Source organism: Chaetura pelagica, unplaced genomic scaffold, assembly GCF_000747805.2.
Source record: "Chaetura pelagica isolate M959 unplaced genomic scaffold, ChaPel_1.0 scaffold356, whole genome shotgun sequence".
Classification (NCBI taxonomy): Eukaryota; Metazoa; Chordata; class Aves; order Apodiformes; family Apodidae; genus Chaetura; species Chaetura pelagica.
The window spans coordinates 8718601-8743180 of record NW_009953964.1 but is presented as its reverse complement, the minus strand read 5'-3'; the positions used below and the strand labels follow the sequence as shown (position 1 = coordinate 8743180).

The window sequence follows — 24580 nt, the reverse complement described above, 5'->3', positions numbered from 1 at the left end:
CGCGTCAGCCGGGCTGTCCTGCTCGTGTGTCTCACGCCCGGAGTGTCAGAGCTGATGGCGGGTGCAGGAGGAGGATGAGGGCAATGACTCTGTAAATAACCGCACTGTTAGTTGTGCTTCCCCCTGTGTGACCGGAGCGGATGCTCTAGATTTTCTTGTTCAGCGTGTTCACAGGAAGTGACAAAAGCAGGACAAAACCCGGTGTGAGCTTCAGACGGGCCACCTGAGTCTGAAAATGGAAGTGTGAGTGACTCTGCCAGAGCACTCGTTCCTGTGTGCAGCTCTTTCCTCCAATAAAGCCCTGTTCGTTTCTCTCTCTGATGCAGCACAGCGAGATCACACACCCAGCAACCCCGGGCTGCCATCTGAACCCAACCCCAGCTGCCTGGTCCCTGCAAGATGCCAGCAGCCCTTGCAGAGAACAGCCAGGTTATCTGTGAAGTATGGGCAAACAATCTGGAAGAAGAGATGAGGAAAATTCGAGAGATTGTTCTAAGTTACAGCTACATTGCCATGGTAAATGTTTTATACCTGACCTAATTGTCCTAGTCAAGGGTTTTTTTCTGTGAAAGAGGAATAAGCTGATTCTTGAGCAAGCCATAATTTCTCCCAGCCCTGTTGAAACTGAGCTAGAAGTAGTGAAAAATTAGGAAGTGGTTCAGTAGGAGCTTTCCAGAAGTTTTGACTATGGATTGAATGAAAGATGGGGAGACAGGCCACCTTAAAAACCTGAATTAGTTTATTATTTAGCTGTTCATAATGTATTAGTTTATGCAACAGAAAATTAAACAGGTCAGATGTACAACTGAGTTTGAATATGTGTTTTTCCTTTGAATGTCTTTGCCTGTTTGGTTATGGAAGATGCCACGGTCCTGTAGGACAAAAGACCTGCAAGTGACAGTCAGCTGGGCTGCCTCCTTTTTAATGGGGTCAGATGTTGATTCTTACAGAAGGAAAAGAATCTGGCTGTGTGTTCAGAAAGCTTTGTTTGAGGATCTCCCCCAGGTGGGAGGAATCTCTTCCTGCTCTTTCAAGTCTTTTATCTGCTTAGCAACAGCCAATTGGTTACTTTAATAACTGGTTTTAATTATGATACTGTAAATTATGCTAACTTGGCTGAGGAGCAGTAAACTTGAAGATATGAGAAGCCTTTAATAAAAACAGGGCATAAAAACATCTGCCCCTGCAGAGTTTGTGGTTGAATGCTGTGGTGTAAGTTAATATGATTTTTTTTGTTGTTACCACATGTCAATGGAAAATTAGATTTCTTGCGTCTGTTTGTTCTCATGGCAAGTGTGGTGATGGCCTGTTTTATAGGTCATACAGATCTCTAGACAAACCTTGGGCAAGGGAGAGGTTTTGTCACAAAGCGCTGGGTTCTTCATGATAAATTTTTGCACAAGCTCTAGGCAGTAGAAGTTACATGGCCTGATCTGAGAGCAAAAGTAGTCCAGAAGTTTGGCTTTCAGCAAAGACAGGACAGAGTCACTGGCCAAGTAAAATGTTTTTCTTCTGAAAGATGGTTGCTCTGCTGTTAAGATCTGTTTTGATTGGCAGGAGTTTTTGTTCATGTGGTGTTGGCTGTTCCTCAAAAGCAGTGAAGTTTATCACTGTCTGGGCTATTGAATGAACAGGTCCAGAGTGCTAAATTTAGCTTGTATTTAGAACATAAAAGAACAATGAATAAATAATTTAAAAGTCCATTTTAGTATATTCAAGGAAAATGAGAGAATCCTTTGCAAGAGAGAGGTGTTTAGATTATACAACAGTGCATACATGACTGTATAACATTTTTGTTTTGGAATGAAAACTGCAAGAAAGGTTACTTGTAATAAATTGCTTAATGTAATAGTTAATAAATTGTGTGGGATTTATTTTAATGTCTGACTTGTAGCAGTTTAAAATCTGCATGAATATGGAAAATGAGGGAAAAAAAGTTATTTTTCCAGCAGAATTCACAGAATGCACTGCTGGGACCTGCTGAGTAGATTCTTAACAGTGATAGTAATGACTCCTAGCAGAGTGAGTGGTGAAGTGAGGTTTTCCCTTCTCTCCCCAGGACACAGAGTTTCCTGGAGTTGTTGTGAGGCCAATAGGTGAATTCCGCAGCTCCATTGACTATCAGTACCAGCTCCTTCGCTGTAACGTTGACCTTCTGAAAATTATCCAGCTGGGCCTGACTTTCACAAATGAGAAAGGGGAATATCCCTCTGGCATCAACACCTGGCAGTTTAACTTCAAATTCAACCTTACGTGAGTCTCTTGAGATACTGAGTAATTGCCTCCTCTGTTTTGCTGAAGCGATGCTTCTTTGGCAAATGCAGGTGTCCCTATCGTGGTATCATAGAACGTCTTGGGTTGGAAGGGACCTCTAAAGGTCTTCTAGTCCAACCCCCCTACAATAATCAGGGACATCTCACACTAGACCAGATTGCTCAGAGCCCCGTCAAGCCTGACCTTTACATGATGATCATCAGTGCCTGGTTCTGAGCAATAAAAATTCAGTTTCTAACACAGATTATATGGGAATGTATTTTGGCATGACAGGAGCTTGGCCATATTTCTTAGTCAAGTATTACACAATTTTGTTTACTCCCAGAGAGGCAATTAGAGATGATGGGCTGGTGGTACGTGCTGTGAAAAAGAAAAACGTAGATGGGAATGATGCTCAGAGCTTTGGAGTTTCATGTCTTCCTGCTTGGGGGAATTCCTGTATCCATGCTCTCGCCTGTGGTGCTTCTGTTCACCTTGCAGAAGTGATATTTTTAAAAACATCAGTTCTGTGGAGGGTGATTCCTTGGAATTTGCACAAACAACAGAATTATTACCTAGTTAGTAGAGTAGCTTGTTATGGATGTAGGAGGTTGTGTTAGTGGGATCAAAACTGATTCCATTTGAATTTTTTCTAGAGGGACTAATGTGGAACCCAGAGAGAGCCTACTGGCCAGTCCAATTTTTTTAAATACGGTTGGGGGAATTTTCCTAAAATGAGCCTGACTTGTTAGTACCTGGAGTGCAAAGCTGCTTTTCTCCTTCAGGGAGGACATGTACTCTCAGGATTCCATAGACCTCCTAGCCAGCTCTGGGCTGCAGTTCCAGAAGCATGAAGAGGAAGGGATCGATACCCTGCATTTTGCTGAGTTGCTTATGACATCCGGGGTCGTCCTTAGTGACAGTGTGAAGTGGCTGTCCTTCCACAGGTAGGTCTGAGATGGTCACTGAGAAACCTCTTTTTGATTCAAATGCTGCTGCTTTTGTCTGTGGAGACTGACATAGAGGAGAGGAATGAGCAGCTCCAGAGTTCTTAAAAGAAGCTTAAAGACTTAAAGGCCAAATTTAAGAAGTAAGAACACTTGGCACATCATTTTGTACTTGCACTTTTTGTGGTCTGAATTTTGCTTATGCCTTTCTTGCAAATCCTTTCACTATTCGAGGCTTCCTCTATGGAGTAGGTTACTACAAAGTGTAGGAATCACATTTCAACTTGTTAACTTTTATGCACTGTAAAGCACAGTTTTGTTTCTTCTTCCTTACAGTGGTGGTGTTCTCAGCTTCCCTCTTGTGTTTGCATACAGAAAGACATCTGTGTAGTGAAGGTGCCTTTCTTGTAGTGTTTCAGGCAACTTGGATGACAAAACCCCTGGTCCTTGATATCATCTTAAGTGAAAGGACTTGAGGGAGGAGGAGGTGATGGTGGCAGGAGATATTTACAGGGTTTCCTGCTTTTCCATAGCTACAGAAACTTGCATTGTTGGGAAGAAAAGTAGGTTTTTCCCCATGGCTTAGCTGTTCTGCAAGAGGTTAATGGAGGCACCCAGGGAGCATTCAGAAGTCCCACATTGACACAGATGATCAGGATGAATTCTGGCTCTGATCCAGAGCAGTTTTATGAATGTGAGAAAATGTTAAGGTTTGAAAGCTACAGCATATAAAGCTCTTGTGGAAAATGAGATATTGGTGTTGACTGAGCGTAGGTGTTTTCTGTTCATTTGGTTTCTTTGTTTTTGTTTTCAGTGGTTATGACTTCGGCTACATGGTGAAGTTGTTGACAGATTCCAGGCTACCAGAAGAGGAACATGAATTTTTCCATATCTTGAACCTTTTCTTCCCATCTATCTATGATGTAAAATACTTAATGAAGAGCTGCAAAAACCTCAAGGTACTTGTATCTCCCTAGCAAACAGGTGATGAATAGGCAGCCACGCTGTAAATATACAGGAGGCCAAGTGACAGAACTGCACAGATCAAGTCTTAAAACTGGAAGGTTATAAAAGTTAATGTCAGACACAAACACCTGTGACTAAGTTTGTATCTAGCAGATTCTGCCTCCTCAGTTTTAGACTTGGCAACATATGTATTTTATAGGGACAATCCCATAACCTTCTGGTTTGTGTATGAGTAATTGTGTATGAGGCTAATTATAATTCAGCATGCTTATCTTACCTACACAAGGCAGAGTATTTCTTCTTACACAAACTACTATATGACTTGATTAACCAGTGGACAATCAGCAGGTTGAAAGTAATTTATCTGCTGACTAACAGCCTTGTGTGAGGGAAGGGGGGGAAAGATCCAGCATTTGTAACCTATGAATGTACCCACAGTCATCTCAAGTATCCACAGCAGGAAACCAAGGTACCTAAATGTGAGTGTTCATGCATTTTTGAAGAGTGGTGACCACTGTGTTCACTCACAGCTGGTCTGCGTGCACTGTGGAAGTCTGCATCAATTCACCTTAGCCAGTGTTTGCTCTCACATTTTGGAGAAGTGTGGCAATTTTGGTAAGAGATGGGTCTTCCAAAATAAAATCTGTTCTGTTCTCATTGCAGGGTGGCCTTCAGGAAGTGGCAGATCAGCTGGATTTGCAGCGAATTGGACGACAACACCAGGCAGGATCGGACTCTCTTCTCACGGGAATGGCATTCTTCAGAATGAAAGAGGTAGTGCAGTGTTCTTTCTCTGCCATCTTTCAGTTCCTATCCATAAATGTCAGCATGCACAATGTGTGTTTTTGTTTTGGCGTTTGTTTTGGTTGCGTGGGGTTTTTTTTGTGCCTTGTGGTCATCACATTTCAAACTGTCAATAACCAACATTGTTTCTACTGGCACAGACTTGTTCTGTTTATTGCTCTTTCATGTGCTTATTTGAATTTGCGTGCAAATCTAAGAGGTGGCTGACTTCACATGAGCTGTTTGTTTAACTTAGAAGAACAATTCAACAATACCTGTTTCTTTCCTTTTTTTTTAATTCTGCAGTTGTTTTTTGAGGATACAATTGATGATGCAAAGTATTGTGGGCGACTGTATGGCCTTGGCACAGGAGTGGCTCAGAAACAAAATGAAGATGTGGACTCAGCCCAGGAGAAAATGAGCATTTTGGCTATTATCAACAACATGCAGCCATGATACAAGCAGTACCCCTCAGCAGAATGTGGTCACCATATTGGCAGCTGCTCTCCTCAACCATTTTTCCCAAGTGTCTCCAAGAAAAGGCATCTACAGAATCCAGCCTGCACTTTTGCTGAAGAGCTGCATCTTCATTTGAAACCCAGAAGAAGAGAGCTGACTGAATTTCCAATGCCAGCATTTGTGGTTTGCCATCTTTTTAATACCCAGGGCAAAAGACAGAACCTCCTGTGTATACCTCTGTTTTTTCCTCTTTATACTGTACAGAATCTGCAAGGAAGACCTTAACAGTAGAATATTTAGTAGTGCTAAGGGTCTGGAAATCCAGTGAAGATGGACACAGACATGCACACAAATTTGTAAATTGTGCTTTATAAAGCTTATTTTAAAACTTCTGCATGTTGTGAGGGTGACTGCTTCACCTCATGTTTGCTTATTTTATCTTTGTGTAGTCTGTGAATATTGCTCCCTTTGATCACTGCAGAGGTTTGGGAATGGATGACAATTAAAAATGATCCTTGCAGCTAAAAATATTCAGAGATTTGCTTTAACAACAGTGGGAATAGATATTACTGGAGCTGATTAAGTTCTCCATAGTTTCTAATTCTGTTTGGTACAGGTTTGACCCATACTGAGCCTCAGCTTAGTTCTTATGGGTATTAATAAACTGTTCTGGAAATAGACTAAGAGGCCTAAAAGTTCACCTTTGATAGGGGACTGGACCAGTATTCTGACTTCAGTTTTGCTTCAATTTAACCTATAAATTTTAGTCTTCTTGCACCACAAGTAGTTCAGCAGATGGGTAAATATTTGTTCCTCTTCTGCCCCCTGCCCCACTTCTCCATACCTAATTTTTACACGTGTAACAACAAAGCAGCTCCATTTCTCTTCATTATAGACATCTGAAAAGTAGTTGGAGGATGGAAGAGCAACTTGGGCTTCTGACTTTTTAAAAAACGAGCTGTTCTATAGTATCCTTTTTTTCCCAACAGCTCTGTAATGACATTTCTTAAAAGAAAAAAAAAACACAAACCCTTTTGGACATGGCAAACTTAAAATGTTAAGACTTTATCTTGCATTTTAAACAAGCCTAAACAATCGTTATTGAGAGTTGAGGTTTAGGAGCTGTATTTAAAATGCTTGTAAATACTACCTGTTTTTAATTTTTTGTAAAATAAATTTTTTTAAACCAGGCCTTGGTTTGGATTTTCCATCAAGCACTAAAATTGGCAAAGGTCAGGCTTTGGAATCAATTTGAGCTCTAATTTCTCAACAATGCTCAAGTTTCTTTCTTCTTTTATGATTTATTATATGTTACTGGGGTAGGTCTTAGTAAAATCTGCTTTTGATCTTACTGTACAGTAGCTAATGGAAGTTGACCTTAGGGTTTCTTTGGGGGACTTGTTCTCTCTCAGCTCCTCCCTCAGCACTGAGAGTGACAAATGCGTTTTGCTCACCTGTCCTGTGTGAAGTTTTCCTGCTCCATCTAAACTTCTGTGGTTCTTGCTTCAAGTGAAGGAGGGCTGTTTGGTTAAGCACTAGCTCCCTCTCCTGGTTTTTCTTTCAAGTACTTTGTACAGAATTTAGCAAATTCAAGTTAGTGGCAACAGATCACAAACACATCTACAGAAGGATCTTCTTTCAGTATCATCCCTGGCTTTCACCTGCTGCTCTTCAAGGTGTTCTGAGGCTTTACTCATCTTGGAGCAGGACATTTATCAGTATGAAGTCTGTGTTTTGGCCGGAATAATCTGGAACAGCTCTTGATCTAAAAAAAATTCCATCCCTACTTTTCTTTTTTTTCCTCAATCTTTACTGTACTTACAAAACTTTCTAAATTCACGACTCCTCCCAACCTACCATGAATTTTTCTGCTGCATTTAAAAACTTGCTTCTAGAAATTACTAAAACTGATGCTATGTTCACTAAGGCCTATGCAACCTTGTTCTTGGGAAGAGTGTTTTTCAGGTAAGTTGAAAGACTGGTCAAAATGTTCTATGTTCAGGACCCTAGACAGGACTGGTTTTGGCACTTTTAGAAGAGCAGCCTTTTAGAGAACTCAGTACCTCAAATTTACCTTCTGTTTCTTCAGACACTGATGTTGCCAAAAGCAGGGACTTCTACAGACCTGAAAAATTCCCTGATCTCTTGCTAGTCTTGCTGGAAACAAAAGATCTTTCCCTCCCTTTTTTGTATTGGTGGTTTCACCACACAAAGCTAAGTCATAGGTTACAAGTCATCCATTTATTTTATCTACTGGTTGTTTAGCATAAAAAAGCTACAAACCACGCTTATTTTTAATGCATTTGCCATTGACTGATGCTGGTTTATATCAATCAAATTAAATACCAATTCATGGTGGTAGAAGTCTTTATTTTTAGGAGGGGAAAAAAACTCACAATGCTTTTAAGAATAATAGTGTCTAAAGAGTCAGTTTGCTTACAGAAACCATTGTTTTTCCTGGGTGCAGCTGCTCTTCCTCCTGTGCTGAAAGACCAGTGTAGCTGCTCAAAACTATTTCTCTTACATGTAAACAGCAAGAGCTCCCATTAGCACAACTTCCAACAAATAAAAAAAGACCATACAAAAGTCCTGCATACAGGATACTGCTCTTCAATTTCCTAACACCATCTCCCTAAGTAGTAGTAACTGACAACCACAAGTGAGTCTTAAATAAACCTGATTTTTTGGGTAGTTTTATCCAAAACTACCACAGCCATCAAAACGAGCCTTTGCTTGCAGACAGAACAGCCTTGGTGTGAAGTAGCTGTAGGCAGCTCAAAGACGACAGTTTGGCTTCAGTGTCATGTCAAGAACCTCCTGCCAGCCTTTTGGTGAATATCGGCACTACCGTGTTTCCTGAGGAGATCCAATGCCTGTTCCTGTAGTTCAGGAGGACACTGGGATCCAAGGTGAAGGAGAACAAGGCAGCACTCCAGGACGTCGGGGAATGGGAAGACCTGCAAAAAAAGGAATAAAAGGTAATGCTGACTTCTTTAATTGTAACTATCTGAATACAACATATTCAGGCAACCAGCTCTCTGAAGACATTACTTTATAGTTTCTTTGAAACAGTTGTGAGTCAGATGCATTTTTTCCTCTTTCAGTGCATTAGCTCACCCTTAACCAGGTTTTCCCCCTCTTGCATCATCACCTTTGGTTATATTATAAAGAGGGGATAAGACAGCCTAGGAAAGATTGTTTTCAAATGTGTGGTGTAGTTTCTACAGTTTCTACTTTATACCCTACATTTCTGCTTTCACTGTTTATCAAAGCTTTGTATATATAATTCTAAGTAGCAAGGGATTATTTTTAAAATGCATGGGAGAGATTAATATAAAGTATCCCATCGAGTTCTCCCCTGCAGTTCTACCTACACTTTCCAGCTGCATGAATGAAGTTATGCTTGAAAGAAAAATATAATCCTAATGCTGTGGGTCATTTTTCTCTCTAATTTGCTGTAGAATCACTAAGAAAGTCACTGTTCCTTAACTTCCAGTATGAAAGGGATTCTATGATGAGGCTGCTCTTCCAAAAAGACTGTCTTTCTTCAGAACCACAATGCCTTTCCTGAAAACTTACCTTTAAATTGTCCGGAAATTCTGCTAGTTTCTGCTTTGCTTTTAGAAGCTGCTTCGTTAGCTCAGGGAGTGTAATTGGTTCCTGTACTTCATCTTTACTGTAAAGAAAAGAGCAGGTGTTGTGAGTGCCTCTTGCTTAAATGACTTCCCAGCCTCTCTTCTGCACAGGGAGCACAGGAGAGCATTCGACAAGTGTTATATGCTCTAGCTTGTTCTTGGAAATTCCCAAATAATTGTTCCAGCAAAAAGACAGACCTCTTGGATCATGCTTGTCCTTTTTATTACCCTCCCCTTTTCAAGCTGTCCTGTTTTTTTTCCCTGGCACACCAACACACCCTGTGTATCAGGAAGTTATTCAGTTCTAGTGAGTTTATGCACAATAGTTCAGCCCCAGAGAAATGCAAGACTTTTGAGCCCTATGTTGAAGCATCCCTGGGTGCCAAGCTTGAAATTAGAGGCAATTTGAGCTACACAACAAATTTGCTGCACAAACACAAAAAAAAGCAATGCTTTTCAATCTGTTAATTCCTGTTCTGAAGCTTACCAATTCACCTGGCTGCTGTCAGAGCATGGTTTGTCTGATTCAGTTTCTGTACTCTGCTGCAGGTTGGTTTCCTGGGTGCATCCATTTTTGTTTTCCTGGAGACTGTTCCTCTGCTGCTGATGCTGGTGGATCATATCTGCTAAAATCTTCTGGACCTTGGCTATATCTCTCTGGGTGTTCTGTAAAGCAGCAGTCTCTTCTGAAAGAAGCACTTTGCAGCCATTCAGTTTTGACTGTCTGTCTACCAAATCAACTGAGCTAGTTCTTGAGTCACTTTTAATCTCACACTGAAGAACTTCAGTTGTGTTGCAGAGGTTTTCATCCATTGCAACTGCAGTTTGATCACGAGTTTCTTCAGAAGAGGACTGACCTGAAATGTAAGTCTTCTCAGGAGCTGTCAGCTCACTGGGACACAGTGCAGGTTCTGAAATGGTCTTTTGCAAGACAAGGGAATCTTTGAGTGGGTTCCACCACAGGTCATACAGCAGTCCATAAGCCACAAAGGCCTCTAAACTTCTGGAAGCATCCATGCTCTGAGAATTTGTGCTGTCCAATTTGTGTCTGAGGTTATCACAGCCTAATAATGAAAAAAAAGGATTACAAATGGCTTCTAGAGATTTCCACATAAAAAGATCAGATGTGGTGAACAAACTGCTTATCCTAGAGACCCAAACCAGAGAGTTCTTCAGATGCTGGCAGAGTGGTGCAGGAAGCAGGAAAGCAAAGGCAGATACCTTTGGCATCTTGTAAAGCACAATACTCTGTTCTAGCTATCATGAGAGTCCATGTTCATATAATGTACAGCAAACTTCCTTGGTCCCAAGCTCACATCAAGATATTCACATGATCAAGAGCAACAAAACAAATGCACTCTGCAGAGAAAGAAGGAAGGGGCTAGTTGGAGTGATCTGTAACTATGAGATGAAAACAGCTTTCCAGTGTCCCCATCTCCCTTACAGAACAGAATTTCCTCAGTTTCCTACATCAACCACACCAGCTGCCACTGCTGAACTTCCTTCCACGGTCAGGAATTCTGACAACAGCCCTTGCACTAGCTAAATTCCACAGGTTTCCATATATATGGGAATGTCTTGCTTCTTCCAAGCCATGTGCCTATTAATGTTAATGGCCACACATCTGTGCCTACAAGGAAGATCCCCGTCTGTCAGTGCCAGGTGATACACAAGAAGAGCCTTACCTTCAGGAAGGATGATACTGCAAATGTCTTGCATCAGAGTGAAGTTACCAGCATCATAACTGCGAGTCACAGCTCCAAGAATACTTTTCACTGCCTCATCCCAGGCACCAATGTGATAGCTCAAGGCTGCAAGGGTCAGGTCATGGGATATATGGAAGAGCACCTGAAGGAAGCACCAGAGAGCATCAGTTTTACTGCAAAGTATGAATTACTTACAGCTTATGACTGTTGTGGGAGAGCCCAGAAGCACATGACTTCACCAAAAGTAATGTTAAGGACAATGCAATTTACAGTCTCCTCCATGCAGGACACTGAGCACTTTTACATTACTTCTAACTGTACAGTTGGCACGTGTGCAACTAAACAGATGAGAAGTGGGAGCGCCCCAAAGCTCAGTGACTCGTGGTCAAGAGCAAAGACCTGCAGAAACACCAACCTATGAACAGACCTTCAGAACTCCAGGACGTTTTAACAAGCAGCCCTGCCTCTCCTAACAGCTCTCCAGAAACCCCTGAATCACTGCTGAGACTACTCAGCTGTGCCAACCACTCTCACTCAGCCAGCACATCTTGGTGATCTCAGTGCAACAAATGCAGAAACAAACTGGTGGCTATGCCAGCCATCCTAGCTGCACATTGTCTGCTTCTCCTGAACCAAAACCTCCTCCTGCAGCAGGGTGCAGGCATCAGTCCCCTGGGAATGGCTGGCCCAGCATCCCACAGTGGCTGCATTTCACTGGGTAAGCTGTAGTAAGGCCAAGAGTGTGTGCAGATGTACATCCATTTACCTGCTTTGGGTGCGTGTTGCTGGTAGAAGGAGGATGCTCAATACTGCACAGCTGCTCCCGTGCACATGTGGCTTGTTCAGTGGTGTCCATGCCCAGTATGTTCTGCCACACTTCTATCACCATGTCAAGAAATGAGGCCTCTCTGTTCAGCTCCCAGCTGTGGTAACAGGGAGGCACAGGGCTCTTCCGGTCACAGGGACTTCTTTCACTAAGGCACTTGCAAAGCAGCTCATTAAGGCAGAAAACAAGTCTTTGTCCCTTTAATAAGAAAAAAATAATTAAAAGAAAAATAACTGAGCTGCTGCTAAAAGGAAGACAATCCCAGCTAGACACATTTGGAAACATCATGGCTAGCAGCAGCTTGTTGGTAATGGAATGTTTCCCAACTGCAGCTACCAAAGAACAATGCTGATGGAGACCCTAAGGTCAGAAGGCAACCTCAGAACAGGCCAAGCTGCCTTCTGCTGCTCAGTGTGCATGAACCTGAGCTTCTGGAATAAGCCTCCAGCAGCTGAACACAGTCAGCTCATCTGTTCCTTTAATGTAAGCAGCTACTACCTTCCCTCATGACCTTCTTCTATGATCAGTATCGCATACTGAAGTATCTCAAAGGACTACCTGTGGACTCAACATGTGGGAAGTGGTGCCAAGTTAATCAACTTATTTTGGAGATCGATAACGCTGAAGAAACCAGGAAGGAAAGAACCAGACTCACAAATAAAGATTTATGTTGCTGAAGGACTTCCTGAGCTCCCACCCAGTTCCTGGGTAACAGCAGGTCTTGGGCACATCTGAAAGACAAAGTTGCTGACAACTCCTCCTCTCCAGATATCAGTGCAAGCTCAGCAGCAGTTTTAAGGGATGTCACATCCCCCTTTTTTGCCAACACCTTAACGGCATCGTAGGGTGAGGAAGCCCCCAAATAACTGAAAAGAGATAAAAGCAAATGGACTTGATCAGTATTAAAATATGATTTAAAAATTGTATTGCAACACAATAGGACAAACATACAAATACAGAGAAACATGTATTTTTCACAGGTTCTGAGAGCTCCCATCACATTGCCTTACCAAAGTTTACTATAAAAAGGGCACCTCATCTGATTCAAAGGGAAAAGTCACACAGCCTAATAATCTGGACTGAAACCTCTGCTGGTACATACCATGCACAGCTTGGATGAGAAGTAAACAGATTCAAGATGGAAAGGTTATATGCAACAGTTTATCCCTGCTGCATTTCTCTGGATTTCATCTGAATCCCTTCACAAGAATGGCCACCCTCAAAAATGCCAGAACTGAAACCAGCATCCAGCTAAGGACTATTCCATCCAATATTTTTCAAGCATAACTAGTAATTTTGATAGTCACAAATTTGAAACACTGTAGTTGGAGGAGGATAACTCAATGATGAGGCCTCAAGAAACTCCAGATGAACGGCTGCACTGCACATTTCTGGTGGAAAGGTTGGAAATGTCACAGTCTTTGTAAACATCCTAATCTTAGTCGTGCTCCACTGGTTTTCAAATATTTCTGGTATGTCTGTGGAAAGAAGTGGCTCTGTTGCAGTGTGGCATTTGGACCTTCTGCTCTGAACTGGCCTCTGGAGCTGCTAGAGTATAGTGAGATCAGACTCAAATAGCATCTTAGACAAGTAACAACCAGACCACTTAACAGATTTCACCTGCTATAAAGCCAAGGAACTTTCTTTGTTTCAGGCATGGAACCAATTCTATCTTTGTCCCAGTAACACTCACCATTTGGCAGCCATGGAATAATGGCCATCTTTCTCTAGCAGAGCTGCCCAACTGGTGTAAAGATCCTTCAAAATTGGATCTTCTGGACGCAACCTGGCCTTAGCAATTACAATTGCTTCCCTATTGCACAGAAAAGAAACAAGATGGAAAAGTTAATTGGCTGTGTACAAGTGAACCAAAATGCCAAATCCACCCCACTAAAAAATGAGAACAAATTGTAAACAAATATACAGCAACCTGTAAAAATGGTTCACTTTCAGGAGCTCGACAGCCTCGTACACTTTATGGATGGACAGGAGATGGGAGGCAGCCTTCACATACTGCTCCTGAAAACACAGCTGCTTTGCAAAGGCTTCTACTGTGCAAAGCCAGGCCTGATACCCAACTGAAAAAGAGAAGGCAATACAATTGGAGGCAAAGGTTTAAAACTCAGAATTCCTGTGGGATGTCATCAACACTGGTTTCTTCAATGGGTGCCTTTCCTCTGCCCAAGATTAGCTTCCTGTTTCTTAACCATCCTAATACACATCCCAGAGGCAATGAAACAGGGCAAAGCTTGGGCTTGAACACAACTGCAGAGCTTCACTATCCATAAAGTAACTTAAAAGCATATTTAAACCAACAGCAAGCTGAAAGAACTGCTACGTACAACAAAGAATCAACTCTGTGCTTGGAAGGATGGGCCTGCTCCTTCAAAAAGTCCCCAAGGAAACCAATTGCTTTCCTGCTATCCCAACCTAAGGGTGCTTGTGGAAACATCCAGGTCTTCTGTCATAAATAGGGTATGTGTTTGATGTTTTTTTTTTTTTAATCAGACAGTTAAAGAAGAAAATTTCTTCCAGTCTGGAACAGTCATGAGTTTCCAACCCAGAACAAGGCTACCCTTGGCAGGTAATTCCAACATCTTCTGTTACAAGAACAAACATACCCATGGGTGACATTGCTACCAGCTGGTCTGTCAGCTCTCCCCTCTCAGCAGCTGCCTGGAGGACACCCTTCATATCTCCTTTCCACAACATGAGCTGCTGAAAGAGCTCTGGATGCCCATTCTCCAAGTGATTTTTTCCTGTTGGAAGCGAACACACCTCCTATCAGCATGAGTGCAATAGCATTATTTGTCATAGTAAAATGGTATTACTAGAGATTATTCAAGTGAAGGTATTATAGAAGCTTGCATCTGAGAGACAAAAAATCTTTGGGAAAACCATATCTTGTTCTCATGCAGACCTGCCTCCTTAATCCTACACTTCAATCCACAGTAAAGAAAATTCAAGCATCTTTTCCAATTTGTTTTTTCCTTGAATCTAACAGTTCCAATAGACATACCGTCAAAGTGGATTCATTATTCCACTGACCTTCCACATCAATCATCTCGTGCAGAGAAGCCCTGTCTGCAAACAAGCCCAAGTGGATGCGATCCTTGAGGTCAGGAGACACATCTTCATTGTCACCTAAACAAGATAAAAAGAATGAATATTAAGATTAAACAATTTGCGGATCAACAGAACTTACATCTAAGTCTGACTAGCAGGACACTGTGCAGAGCATTTATTCTAAATCAAACACAGCATGTTCCTTTGCATGCTCTGAAGAACACTATTGTGAGAATATAAGTGTCTCCCTCAGGGCTTGTTCTTTCCTGCCCATATTACATGTATGAAGATGGAAAACACTTGGCACGTGTGCAGGAAATTCCACCCTATCTCCACAACACAGGATCCTACTCAAACCCTGTCTGGAGTGGCTACAGTTTGCTGGAACACTGCAAGAGAAGTGATAAGAAGAAAATATGACTGCAACAAGTCGCACATTTTGATAAAGGTAAGGATTTAAAAAAACTAATGACTAGTGGTCAAAGTTGGGTCCTTGGACAAATGTTTCTGAATATCTTACAGCACCTACCCTCAATATTTTAGTTTTGGACTGATACCTTTGGTTTTTAGACATGTAGCCAGTCTCAAGCAGTCCTGATACAATTCATCTTTTGCTCTGTGATCCATGAATGTGCTGAAAGGTAGCATAGAACGAGGCTTCCTCTTCTTCAGAAAGGCATCAGGAGCTGCAAAATGAGACAGATTTTAGTCACTGCTGCACAGTTATAAGAGCCTCCTACAGCAGAGCTCTCCAACATGTTCCAAAACCCCCTCTTCCTCACACAGGAAAGCAAAAAACAGATGCTTAAGTGCCATGTTCCTCTCTATTATGACTGCTCTGACTTTTGGACTTTTGAATATTGAGCACTTTGCCTACTTTTCTGTCCATCTTGCCTGGAATGAAACTAGCAACTAAAAGGCAGTTTTAAGCCCACATTAAACAAATAGTCAATTGACCTGACAAGTAGAGGAAATAAAAAGAAAAAGGAACTTAAAACATACAAGAGATCTTAAAAGCACATTCCTCCTTCTCCAGCACTTCTTGGTGTCACATTAAACAAATAGTCAATTGACCTGACAAGTAGAGGAAATAAAAAGAAAAAGGAACTTAAAACATACAAGAGATCTTAAAAGCACATTCCTCCTTCTCCAGCACTTACTTGGTGTCACATTAGGAAAGGAAGCTGCAACCAAACAGAAGCCTAGAATGAGGAGCTCTGCCTTGATGTTAAAAGTCCCTGAAATTTACCAACCTGGTTTCTCTTTAGGTGGATCCTTTTTCACAGTAGTGGCTTTCTGGGTCAAAAAAGGCTTTGGCAAGCTGAATGAAGAATGATCATATGCAGATGGAGATGTATCCTTGGACACTGTGGAGTTATAGTGATAAAAAAAAGATGAAGTAAGTAATACTTGACATATTCATGGTCTATTATTTAATTTAAAAATATAGAGAAACTAAGCTTTGCTTTGCCATAGAACTTAATTTAATAGCCTTTTAGGGAAAGGAAATATTAAGCAAACATTACAGAATGGTCAGGAAGCTAAATAAGATGTCAACAGACACTAATGAAACTCCACCAGTGTTGTAAGATTTATCACCAGAAGGCAACACTGATGTTTCAAGTCAAATGCAGTAACTTTGTTTGTTAGGCCAGAATCTTCTTATTTAAAGACAATTAATCCCAAAATAGTTTAGAAAATTATGAAAGACATTCCAGAACAGCATTTCCCAAGTGGACTATTTCACTAAAACTGTAGTATGATAAAATCTCCAAGAAAATACTAATATTTGGTGATGCTCTGAGGGGAAAACAGTCTGGGAACCACTGAGCTCAGATTAATTGATTATTACCAGTCATGGAGACTTTATCAGGCAACTCTGTCTCCAGAGCTTCTTTTTTTCCTTCATGCTCCAACACTCCATTTTCTTCTAGTAGTATTTCCTTCATGTTCTCATCTCCATTCATGGTATCACTTAGATCCTGCTTGGCTGGACTCTTTTCTGCAGGCTTCTTCTTCTTCTTGGATTTGACTTTTGGTTGCATATTTCTTTTTTTCTCTAATTCTATACTCTTTTTGCCTGTAAAAGATTGCAAAAATCAACCTGATATTATCTGTAGAGATTTTTAGTGTATTAGCTGTCTGTCTCCCAAGATCAACATTTGGTTTCCAAACAGGGATACAACTCCATTTAAACCTAGACCAAGTTTATTCCTAAAGAGCTAGCAGGCAGCTTTGGAATTCAACATAAGATCTTATCATACCATTTCCATGTAAAGACCTTCTATTTCCCAGCTCCAACAGCATTTTCAGGAAAGGATCTTCTTTTTGAATATACTTACCCTGAGGAGGCCGTGTATGCTCCTGCTTTGAGATGTGCCATTTGTGGACAGAAAAATCATCTGCTCCTGTATAAACAGAATCTGAATCCACTGGTGACCACTGGACACTCAGTAGCCGGCCCTCATGCCCTCGGTAGTTGCAGAGAGGCTCTTCCTTCATAACATCCCATACCTTCAAAGCAAGAAAGAAATTCAATAACCCAGAGAGTCTCATCTTCCCCTAATCCTTTGCATTTCTCTTCAGTGATTTGCACCTGCAGGAGCTTCTCTTCTAGGGTGTTTGCACAGGTATTTCAAATACCAACACGCAGATGGAAAAATATTCACAGCTTCCTTTGTTTGCATCAATATATTGGCATAACACCTTTCTTTTCTAAGGATCCAAAAGTGCTCATATGAAAACAAGAATGGCTGGACTCACAAACCAATTTGCAGGCCACAAAAGCATATGGATACCTGCATCAGAACCAGGAGATGGTTGCCCAGGGTAAAACTGCAGTTTCTCAGCAGTTTGTGTCTCAAAAGCTTTGCTGTTTAGGCAGTTTGGTTCTAAAACACTGCAGAATGAATGATTTGAAACTTCTGAGTGGCTGTGGAACAATACCTGTGCAGTGCCATCATAGCAAGCAGATACCAGTCTTCCCTCATGGTGGGGGCTCCAAGAAAGACTTGTGATTTTAGCTGTGTGCCCAGCCAGGGTTCGAAAAGGCTCTGTTATTGTCAAAGGACTTTCTGAAGTGCTCTCTGGAAGAAGAAAGAAAAGGATTAAGTATGGCCAGCAAGCCAAACCATGAGTGAACCAAAACAAGATCCCAAGACTTAGAATATAATCTGCAAACTGTTACCTATGACACTCTTCAGATTATGCACATAAATAGTAGCATTGATGGAGCCTGAAGCTATCAGGTAACTCAGCTCTGGCTGGCTCCCATGCTCATGATGCCAACGAATAGCGTTGATCAATTTATGGTGCTGCTGGATAGTGCAGAGCAACTTCAAGTTTGGGGCCTGAAATATCTCAATGGAGCTGAAATGTAAGAACAACAGATTAAGAATTCCAGCAGTCAGTGGAAATGGGAAATCTTTTTGCTATCTTGCATGAGCAGAATTACAGAACATGAAATAGGAGTAACTAAATGAAGTTTTCTATTCTGGATTCAACTCAAACCTTTACTTAGTACATCAGCAAAAGTGCATTTGAACCATAAGTGGATCCTTGAAAAATAATTTGATGTGATAATGTGAATCCTCCATGCCAAGAGTGGTTAAACCAAATAGCAAGGAATGCTGTATTATCACAGTTCAAATACAATGGCAGAGAAATGACAGAAGAAACAGGACAACAAAAAGTACTTTTGCTTCACTGCAGTGATTCTAGTCACTGTCAGCACTGTACTACCTAAACCTCCAACTGAAACATACCCATCTTCATTGCCAAGAGCCAGGAGTTTGCCATCTGGTTTCCAGCTGATCTCTGTATGTGCAGGCAGCTTGTGCTACAGAAAGAAGACACAACTATTGCCAAAAGCTCTTAAATCTTTCTCACATAAATTCAACAGATGAAGACTGGCAACCAGTGAGTAACAAAAGGGTCCATTGCTTTTGTGACAGTGACATAAGCTTAAGCAATTAAGAAAGATGGAATTAACTGATGCAAGAACCAATGATGACTTTTATCAGTTCAGTAAAATGTCTGAAAGGAAGTTTGTCTGGATTCCAGTAGGACCTTGATGCTTGATTTCCTTATGCTCTTTGGAAAGCCTCAGACATTTCAAGGAAATTCCATCATATTTCAAATTAAATAAAAAGTTTACTTGCAATTATTTCTATTCTTTCTAATTCAGATGAAAGCTACTTACAATTTAGATGCCTGTGATGTTAATCTCTTAATTCTCAGTGAGTCTTCTCCTTAGGGAAGAAGCCAAAACCCAGCTGATATCATAGCTCGAAATCATACTCACTTTGATTGAATTAGTGTCTCGGATGACTTTATTGATGTCATTTGCCTCTCCATTAAGCTTCCAGGGGTTGTGTTGAAAAACAATACCTTCTCCAGCACAACTATATAAAGTTACAGAGGGCTGTTCACCTTCTCCTCCTATCCAATAGAGAAAAAAAGCTAAATACACTATGTTCTTCATCAGTCTTAGCAGAAGTAATCATTCCTACTATAAACCAAAATACTATTTTAAAAGACTGTATATTTGCTTCCATTGCCTTTGATCCAGCAGCAAGAAATTATCACAGTACAATCCTCTGAAAGGACCTCTCACTTCTACCAGTAGATCTTGTCATAGTACTGTCACTACGAGCATTAAAATTCCCTTTAAAGTTTGGTTCTTAAAAAAATTCAAGGTATGTAAGAAGAGCTAACGGAGCTGAAGCTACTACAATTAAAAAACAAGACACTGTTTTCCTCCATTGCAAAACTATTTCCAGTTCCTCAAGCAGGATGCATTCTTAGCTGCTAGAAAGGATTGCTACCTAGCAATTGGGCTCCTTTTCCTAAGATGGAGGGCATAGGAACTTTGTGTCATCTGGGTGCTCTGCAGGAATGTCACAGGGTGCTGGAATACTCACCAGAAGACAAAGGAGGAGTTGGAGGCCCCCAGGCTAATGTGTAGACAGTCTTCTTGTGGTAAGTACTGGAGATCTGAGGTGGCTTATTCTTAGCACTGGGCAGGAAGACAAGGAAGCAGGGACAGTCAGACTTCAAAGTGAAATTCAAAAAACCCAACACAACAAACCCAAACAAAAAAAAAGCAATGTCATTTAGGGGTGAAAACAGACACCAAGTGCTTAACACAGCCATGGCTCAAGCAAGCCTTCTTTAATATCTCCTCTAGGACACTACCAAAATTGTAATAAAACTGTCCTGATGATCTCCACCTGCATGTTACTCTTCAGTCTTTGAAAATGTCTTTCAGTGATGTCCTCCCACAGGTGATCTCTGGTCATGCAATGCTGACTTTACCTTAAGTAAAGATCACCTTAGAATCTACCACACATCATGGAAAGATTAAAACATGCACTGAAAATCCAACTGTTTGACTAGTTTTAATTTAACCCTACTCTTACCTAACAGTAAAGATACAGCCTAGGAAAGGCCACACCACCTGTGCACAGTAACATACCCAGCAGAATCTGACACTTAATGAATTTGTAAGCTACTTTCTTACCTGGTGGAGAAGGTGTCAAATATGCCAACTTTTCCATCATCTGTTCCAAAAGCCAAGCAGCCTTCTTTAGTTGGATGCCAGGCTAACTGCAAGCAAAACAGAAAAAGGCCCATAATGACAGAAGCTACAGAAACTTTATTTCTAAATAGTAAACAAAGAGATAACATTGAAACTAATGAGCAAGCACCATCCTTTATACTACAGGCACTTGATTTGATCCCTCTACTATGAGTATCAAAGGGTCTCCTCCTACCAGCTACTGTGGAATGAGATGAAATGGACTAAAATAATTAAAATACTACTTTATATCTGCATTACAAAATACAAGTGAAGAATATTGTAGGATGGTGAGAAAACTTTTGGTGTGGAATAACTACCATGTTTTACTGGTGCCAGCTATTCTAGCAGGCAGTTGCTACTGGCTATCCACTGGACACACCCAGCCTGAAGGCACACATATTGGTTTATGTGCCAGTCAATCTTCTGAGCAGAGCAAGGGCAACCATGGATGAACCAAGGAAGGATCACAAAGGAGAATAAAAAAATATAGTAATGTAACAGTCAGATGGACTTCAGCTGATTTTCACTAGATGCAGTGCAAGCATCCAGGGTTGTGAAAACATCTGGAAATTTGTTGCCAGACTCTAGGACGTATTGTGTGCCAAAAGAATCAAGGACAAAAGGACAACTTGGCTTTACATATTTTTAACTGAGAAAAACCTTCAGAGTAAAAGAAAAATACTCTTCAAAGAGAAAATAGACTGAGAAGAGAAAAAGAGGCAAGGAGAAAAAGAGAATCCAAAGGACACTTACTGCTGTAACCTTGGACTTTATGCTTTGCCAGAAGGTTTTAACATCGTAAGTATTATTCATGGATAAAGTATTCCACACCCGGATCATGCTGTCTCCAACACCAATGGCAAGACACCCTGTGTCCACTGGGGAAAAGGCAAGACTATAGACAAATCCTCCAAGTGAGGGCATGGTCCAGCTACATTCCAGAGTTGACAGGTCCCAGCACTTCACCTGAAGAATATTTAAGGAACAAGGAATGGTTAAACGTAGAGTGAGTGGCATGACAAGAAAAAACAAAGCAAGAGTGAGATGAAGAATCAGAGGGTCAAGTTCAAGGCTTGACATTGTATGTGATCCACACCCAGCAGTTTACATGTCACAGGCAGGGCTACAGCAGTTGGAAGACTGTAATGGAATGGACAAAACAGCTATATTTTGATTATAGAATAGTCTGAGTTGGAAGGGACCTTTAAAGGTAATCTAGTCCAACCCCCTGCATTGAGCAGGGACATAATACTAAGGTCCTCTTCTGACTTGAAAACAACAGGGACTCTGCTGCCTGTGAAAAGCAGAAAGTTTAAAATAATATAAAAATATAGATGCTTTCATTTGTACTAATAGATTATTCTAAGAAGAGAAAGTAAGCCTTTTAAAAATAAAACCCAGAAAAGAGATGGTAAACTCCCCTTATTAAATGCTTACTATTTAAGCTCAGAATGTCATAACCATTCACTCCAGTATGGTAAGAGCTTAAGCTTATAAACTAATGCAGATATCCACAACCTGTGTGCAGAACAAATTTTAAGCCATGATGTTATAAAATGCTGCTATAAACCCACTTTATGAGAAAATCTGTGGCCCTAAAAAGGGTAATCTCACTCAGTGAGTAAGTAGGACTGTTAATTGTAGAAATGGTTCTTACATCTCTGTCCATTGAAATGGAAAAAAGGAGCTCTTTGTCTTGATGCTTCACAGAGCTCAGATTGAACACAATCCGGGAGTGATTTTGTCCTTCTGAAGATCCTAGAAGTGTCCACTTGCGTTTTCCAGATTGGGTCAAATCCCAGAGTAGCAATTCTCCTCTGCAGAATTTAAAGTATGTACTTCATTAACTTCAAAAGACTAATATAGGCTATATAGAGACTACATTGCACACTGCAAGTACAGGAGTAATACAGCAGACTCACACCCACTACATGTGCCAGTACATAGAGACACACTCAGGCAATCACCCTAGAGGTGATATCCGTAGTTAACCACACTGAAAACTCACATCCTTTTCTCTCCATAGATGAGCAAAACCACAATTACTACCACTAGCAGTCAATATTTCATTCAATTATCAGACAAATTATGGGACAAACAGTAGTTTTATACTAACTCGTGGCCTGTCTTCTCTCCAGTTATACTGGGAAGGAAGGAGGTGTCAAAGTTTCCTACCCAGTTTTTCCTGACTTATTATTCTGCAGTTACTGACAGTTCCCAGGCTGCTGTGCTCCCTACTTACCCAAAAGAGCTGGACACAATTTCTGTGGAACGACCAGAAGGCCAGTGAAGAGTCAGCCAAATTCGCTCCTTAACAGCAGGATCAACAGCTCCACCTCTTCTCTTTGTGGGTGGCAACTTCAAAGTCATGACACCTAAAGAATCAAGTGGGATCGTCTAGACCTAATACATCAAAATTCTCAGAGAAAACAGCCCTGTGGATCTCAAGTTCTAAGTATGCCTCCCATGCTTTAAATTATTATGTTACCAGATGAAGGCTACAGGTAGAGAGTAACTCTTCCACCATATTGTTACTGTTTATCTCACACTGTTACTTACTTCTGCCTCTAGTACAGCTCCATATTCGTATGGTCTGATCTTTGCTTCCTGAAGCCAGGTAACAACCTTTCTTCGTGGCTGTGTCTTGCTCCCCATTTGGAACTCTGCCATCCTCTGAAGGAACTACTGAATACCATTGAAGTCATATTATTATACCTCAAAATTCAAAGCTTTATTAAATTAACTGAAACTATATTGATTTGTATCAGAATGTACTTTATTGAACTGAAGCCTTTGTGCTACTTACTGACTTTCTGTAAGGAATTCAATTATCTAGGACATTTAGATGGACTAAACATCATTTCTGCATACCTTGGAGCTCATCCTGCCAAGCAGGTAACCTTTCCTCCCCAGGCACAGGGCACCACACCAGACAGTGTATTTCGTCGTCGTGGCCTCTGAGCCGATGAACTATTTCTCTTTTCGTGCTGATATCAATTATAACCACCATGCCATCCTTGTAGCTGAAAACAGAGATTCAAATTAATGATGAGATTCTTGGATCGTTGTGGAGTAATATATAGCTGGATTTCTGAGCTCTTTATCTGGATCACTGTCACCAAGTAGAGGCAGAGAAGCCACATCACAAGCAGCAATGGGACTAGCAGACTACTGGTCAGAGCTCCAGTATGGCACTGGTGTAGCTGCAGCTGCCTTTTCAAGACCAACCAATATATCTGGCTTCAAGAATGACTGCAGTTCATTAATAATACAGCTTTCAGAGTCAAGTCTAATTAAAAAATAGTACTTTTAAGAAACTTCAAAGATGCAAACCAAACCTGGATCTGTTACACCATTAGGGATTTCTGGGTCTTGCAGACCTACTAAATCTAAATGTTGTTGCTGATTTGTTGTACACCAGAAGAAAAGTACAGCCACCAAAACCTCTTGCAATTCACCTTAAAACTGTGTTGCAAAAATTCACAATAAGGTTCTTGCAGCCGAAGAATGGAAAGTAAAACTTAATGAATATTTACCCAATTGCCACCAGATTTTCATTATGAGGAGAGCAGGTGAGACAAAAAACATTCCGAGGCTCCGGGAAGAACTGCTGGCTGTCACTTCTGTTGTGCCAGTAACAAACAATGACACCTTTTTCATCACCAGACACTATTAGATCTTTCACAAGAGGTGACCAGTGCAATGCTGAGATGGCATTCTGAAGGAAGAGAATTGAATATATTTAAAGCTGTTTTGCCACCATCTAACTCAGAATAACAGGCAGAAAATCGTCTGTATTTCCATCAGTTGAGATTGTTCTAAAGTGTTTCAGTCCTTTTGGGCTTGGGTACAACTGATGTATTTGCAATATGCTGCCCTGAGATACAGTAACTGCTTAAATGTATGTTCTTTGTCCTGTGTGGAACAACTACTTGCTGAACAAATGTTAAGTGAGCTGTTTCAGTGGCAATGAATGTGCTCACCTTCTGAGGTTTTGATGGTAACCAACAGCTTATTAAAGTGATGTAACAGGCCTAAGGCTACAGAAAAAACGCTGGCCAGAAGTGCTCAGCAGTTTTAATTTCACCACATTTGAATTTCACCTTTGGTTACAGAAACATCACCCTGCTCTGTGTGTGCAAGACATACAAAAAACCCACCCCACCCTGGGAGGATTTTCCATCTCTCCCTCTCAGTCCCCACAGCTCCCAGCCACCCCACCTGGGGCAGGCTGTACCCCCAACCTGGGGCAGGCTGTACCCTCACCTGGGGCAGGCTGTACCCCCACCTGGGGCAGGCCGTACCCCCCACCTGGGGCAGGCCGTACCCCCCCCCCCGGGGCAGGGCACACCCCCCAC

The 24580-nt window shown here is 41.2% G+C and overlaps 2 protein-coding genes across 3 annotated transcripts; one reads left to right on the top strand and one right to left on the bottom strand.

Annotated features, from left to right (window-relative positions):
- The first annotated feature begins 390 nt into the window (after positions 1-390).
- On the top strand, positions 391-6418 carry CNOT8 (CCR4-NOT transcription complex, subunit 8). Of its 2 annotated transcripts, XM_010002010.1 has the most exons (6): positions 391-516; positions 2060-2253; positions 3039-3200; positions 4015-4159; positions 4830-4940; positions 5256-6418. In XM_010002010.1, the coding sequence occupies exons 1-6, from the start codon at positions 400-402 to the stop codon at positions 5403-5405; spliced, it is 879 nt and encodes a 292-aa protein (XP_010000312.1). In that variant the 5' UTR covers positions 391-399; the 3' UTR covers positions 5406-6418. The 2 variants fall into 2 exon arrangements, with proteins under 2 accessions (XP_010000312.1, XP_010000313.1); XM_010002011.1 differs by lacking the exon at positions 3039-3200 and having other exon boundaries at positions 400-516; positions 5256-5923.
- A 1791-nt stretch (positions 6419-8209) lies between these two features.
- On the bottom strand, positions 8210-23232 carry GEMIN5 (gem (nuclear organelle) associated protein 5). The gene is made up of 25 exons (XM_010002009.1): positions 23094-23232; positions 22782-22907; positions 22465-22597; positions 21880-22039; positions 20976-21188; positions 20163-20248; positions 19564-19658; positions 18945-19081; positions 18406-18479; positions 17829-18010; positions 17588-17727; positions 16984-17155; positions 16494-16721; positions 15895-16008; positions 15199-15327; positions 14624-14719; positions 14197-14334; positions 13506-13653; positions 13269-13388; positions 12231-12441; positions 11516-11773; positions 10729-10891; positions 9531-10107; positions 8988-9084; positions 8210-8365 (listed from the first exon to the last, which is right to left on the bottom strand). The coding sequence occupies exons 1-25, from the start codon at positions 23230-23232 to the stop codon at positions 8210-8212; spliced, it is 4092 nt and encodes a 1363-aa protein (XP_010000311.1).
- Between the last annotated feature and the right edge of the window lie 1348 nt (positions 23233-24580).

Coding starts and splice junctions, on each gene's coding strand:
- CNOT8 (XM_010002010.1), top strand. CDS start 400: ATGCCAGCAGCCCTTGCAGAGAACAGCCAGGTTATCTGTGAAGTATGG. Junction 517..2,059: donor GTTACAGCTACATTGCCATG/GTAAATGTTTTA, acceptor TTCTCTCCCCAG/GACACAGAGTTTCCTGGAGT. Junction 2,254..3,038: donor AACTTCAAATTCAACCTTAC/GTGAGTCTCTTG, acceptor TTTCTCCTTCAG/GGAGGACATGTACTCTCAGG.
- GEMIN5 (XM_010002009.1), bottom strand. CDS start 23,232: ATGGTGGTTATAATTGATATCAGCACGAAAAGAGAAATAGTTCATCGG. Junction 22,908..23,093: donor TTGGCAGGATGAGCTCCAAG/GTATGCAGAAAT, acceptor AATGGTATTCAG/TAGTTCCTTCAGAGGATGGC. Junction 19,082..19,563: donor AACTCCTCCTTTGTCTTCTG/GTGAGTATTCCA, acceptor TCTATTGGATAG/GAGGAGAAGGTGAACAGCCC.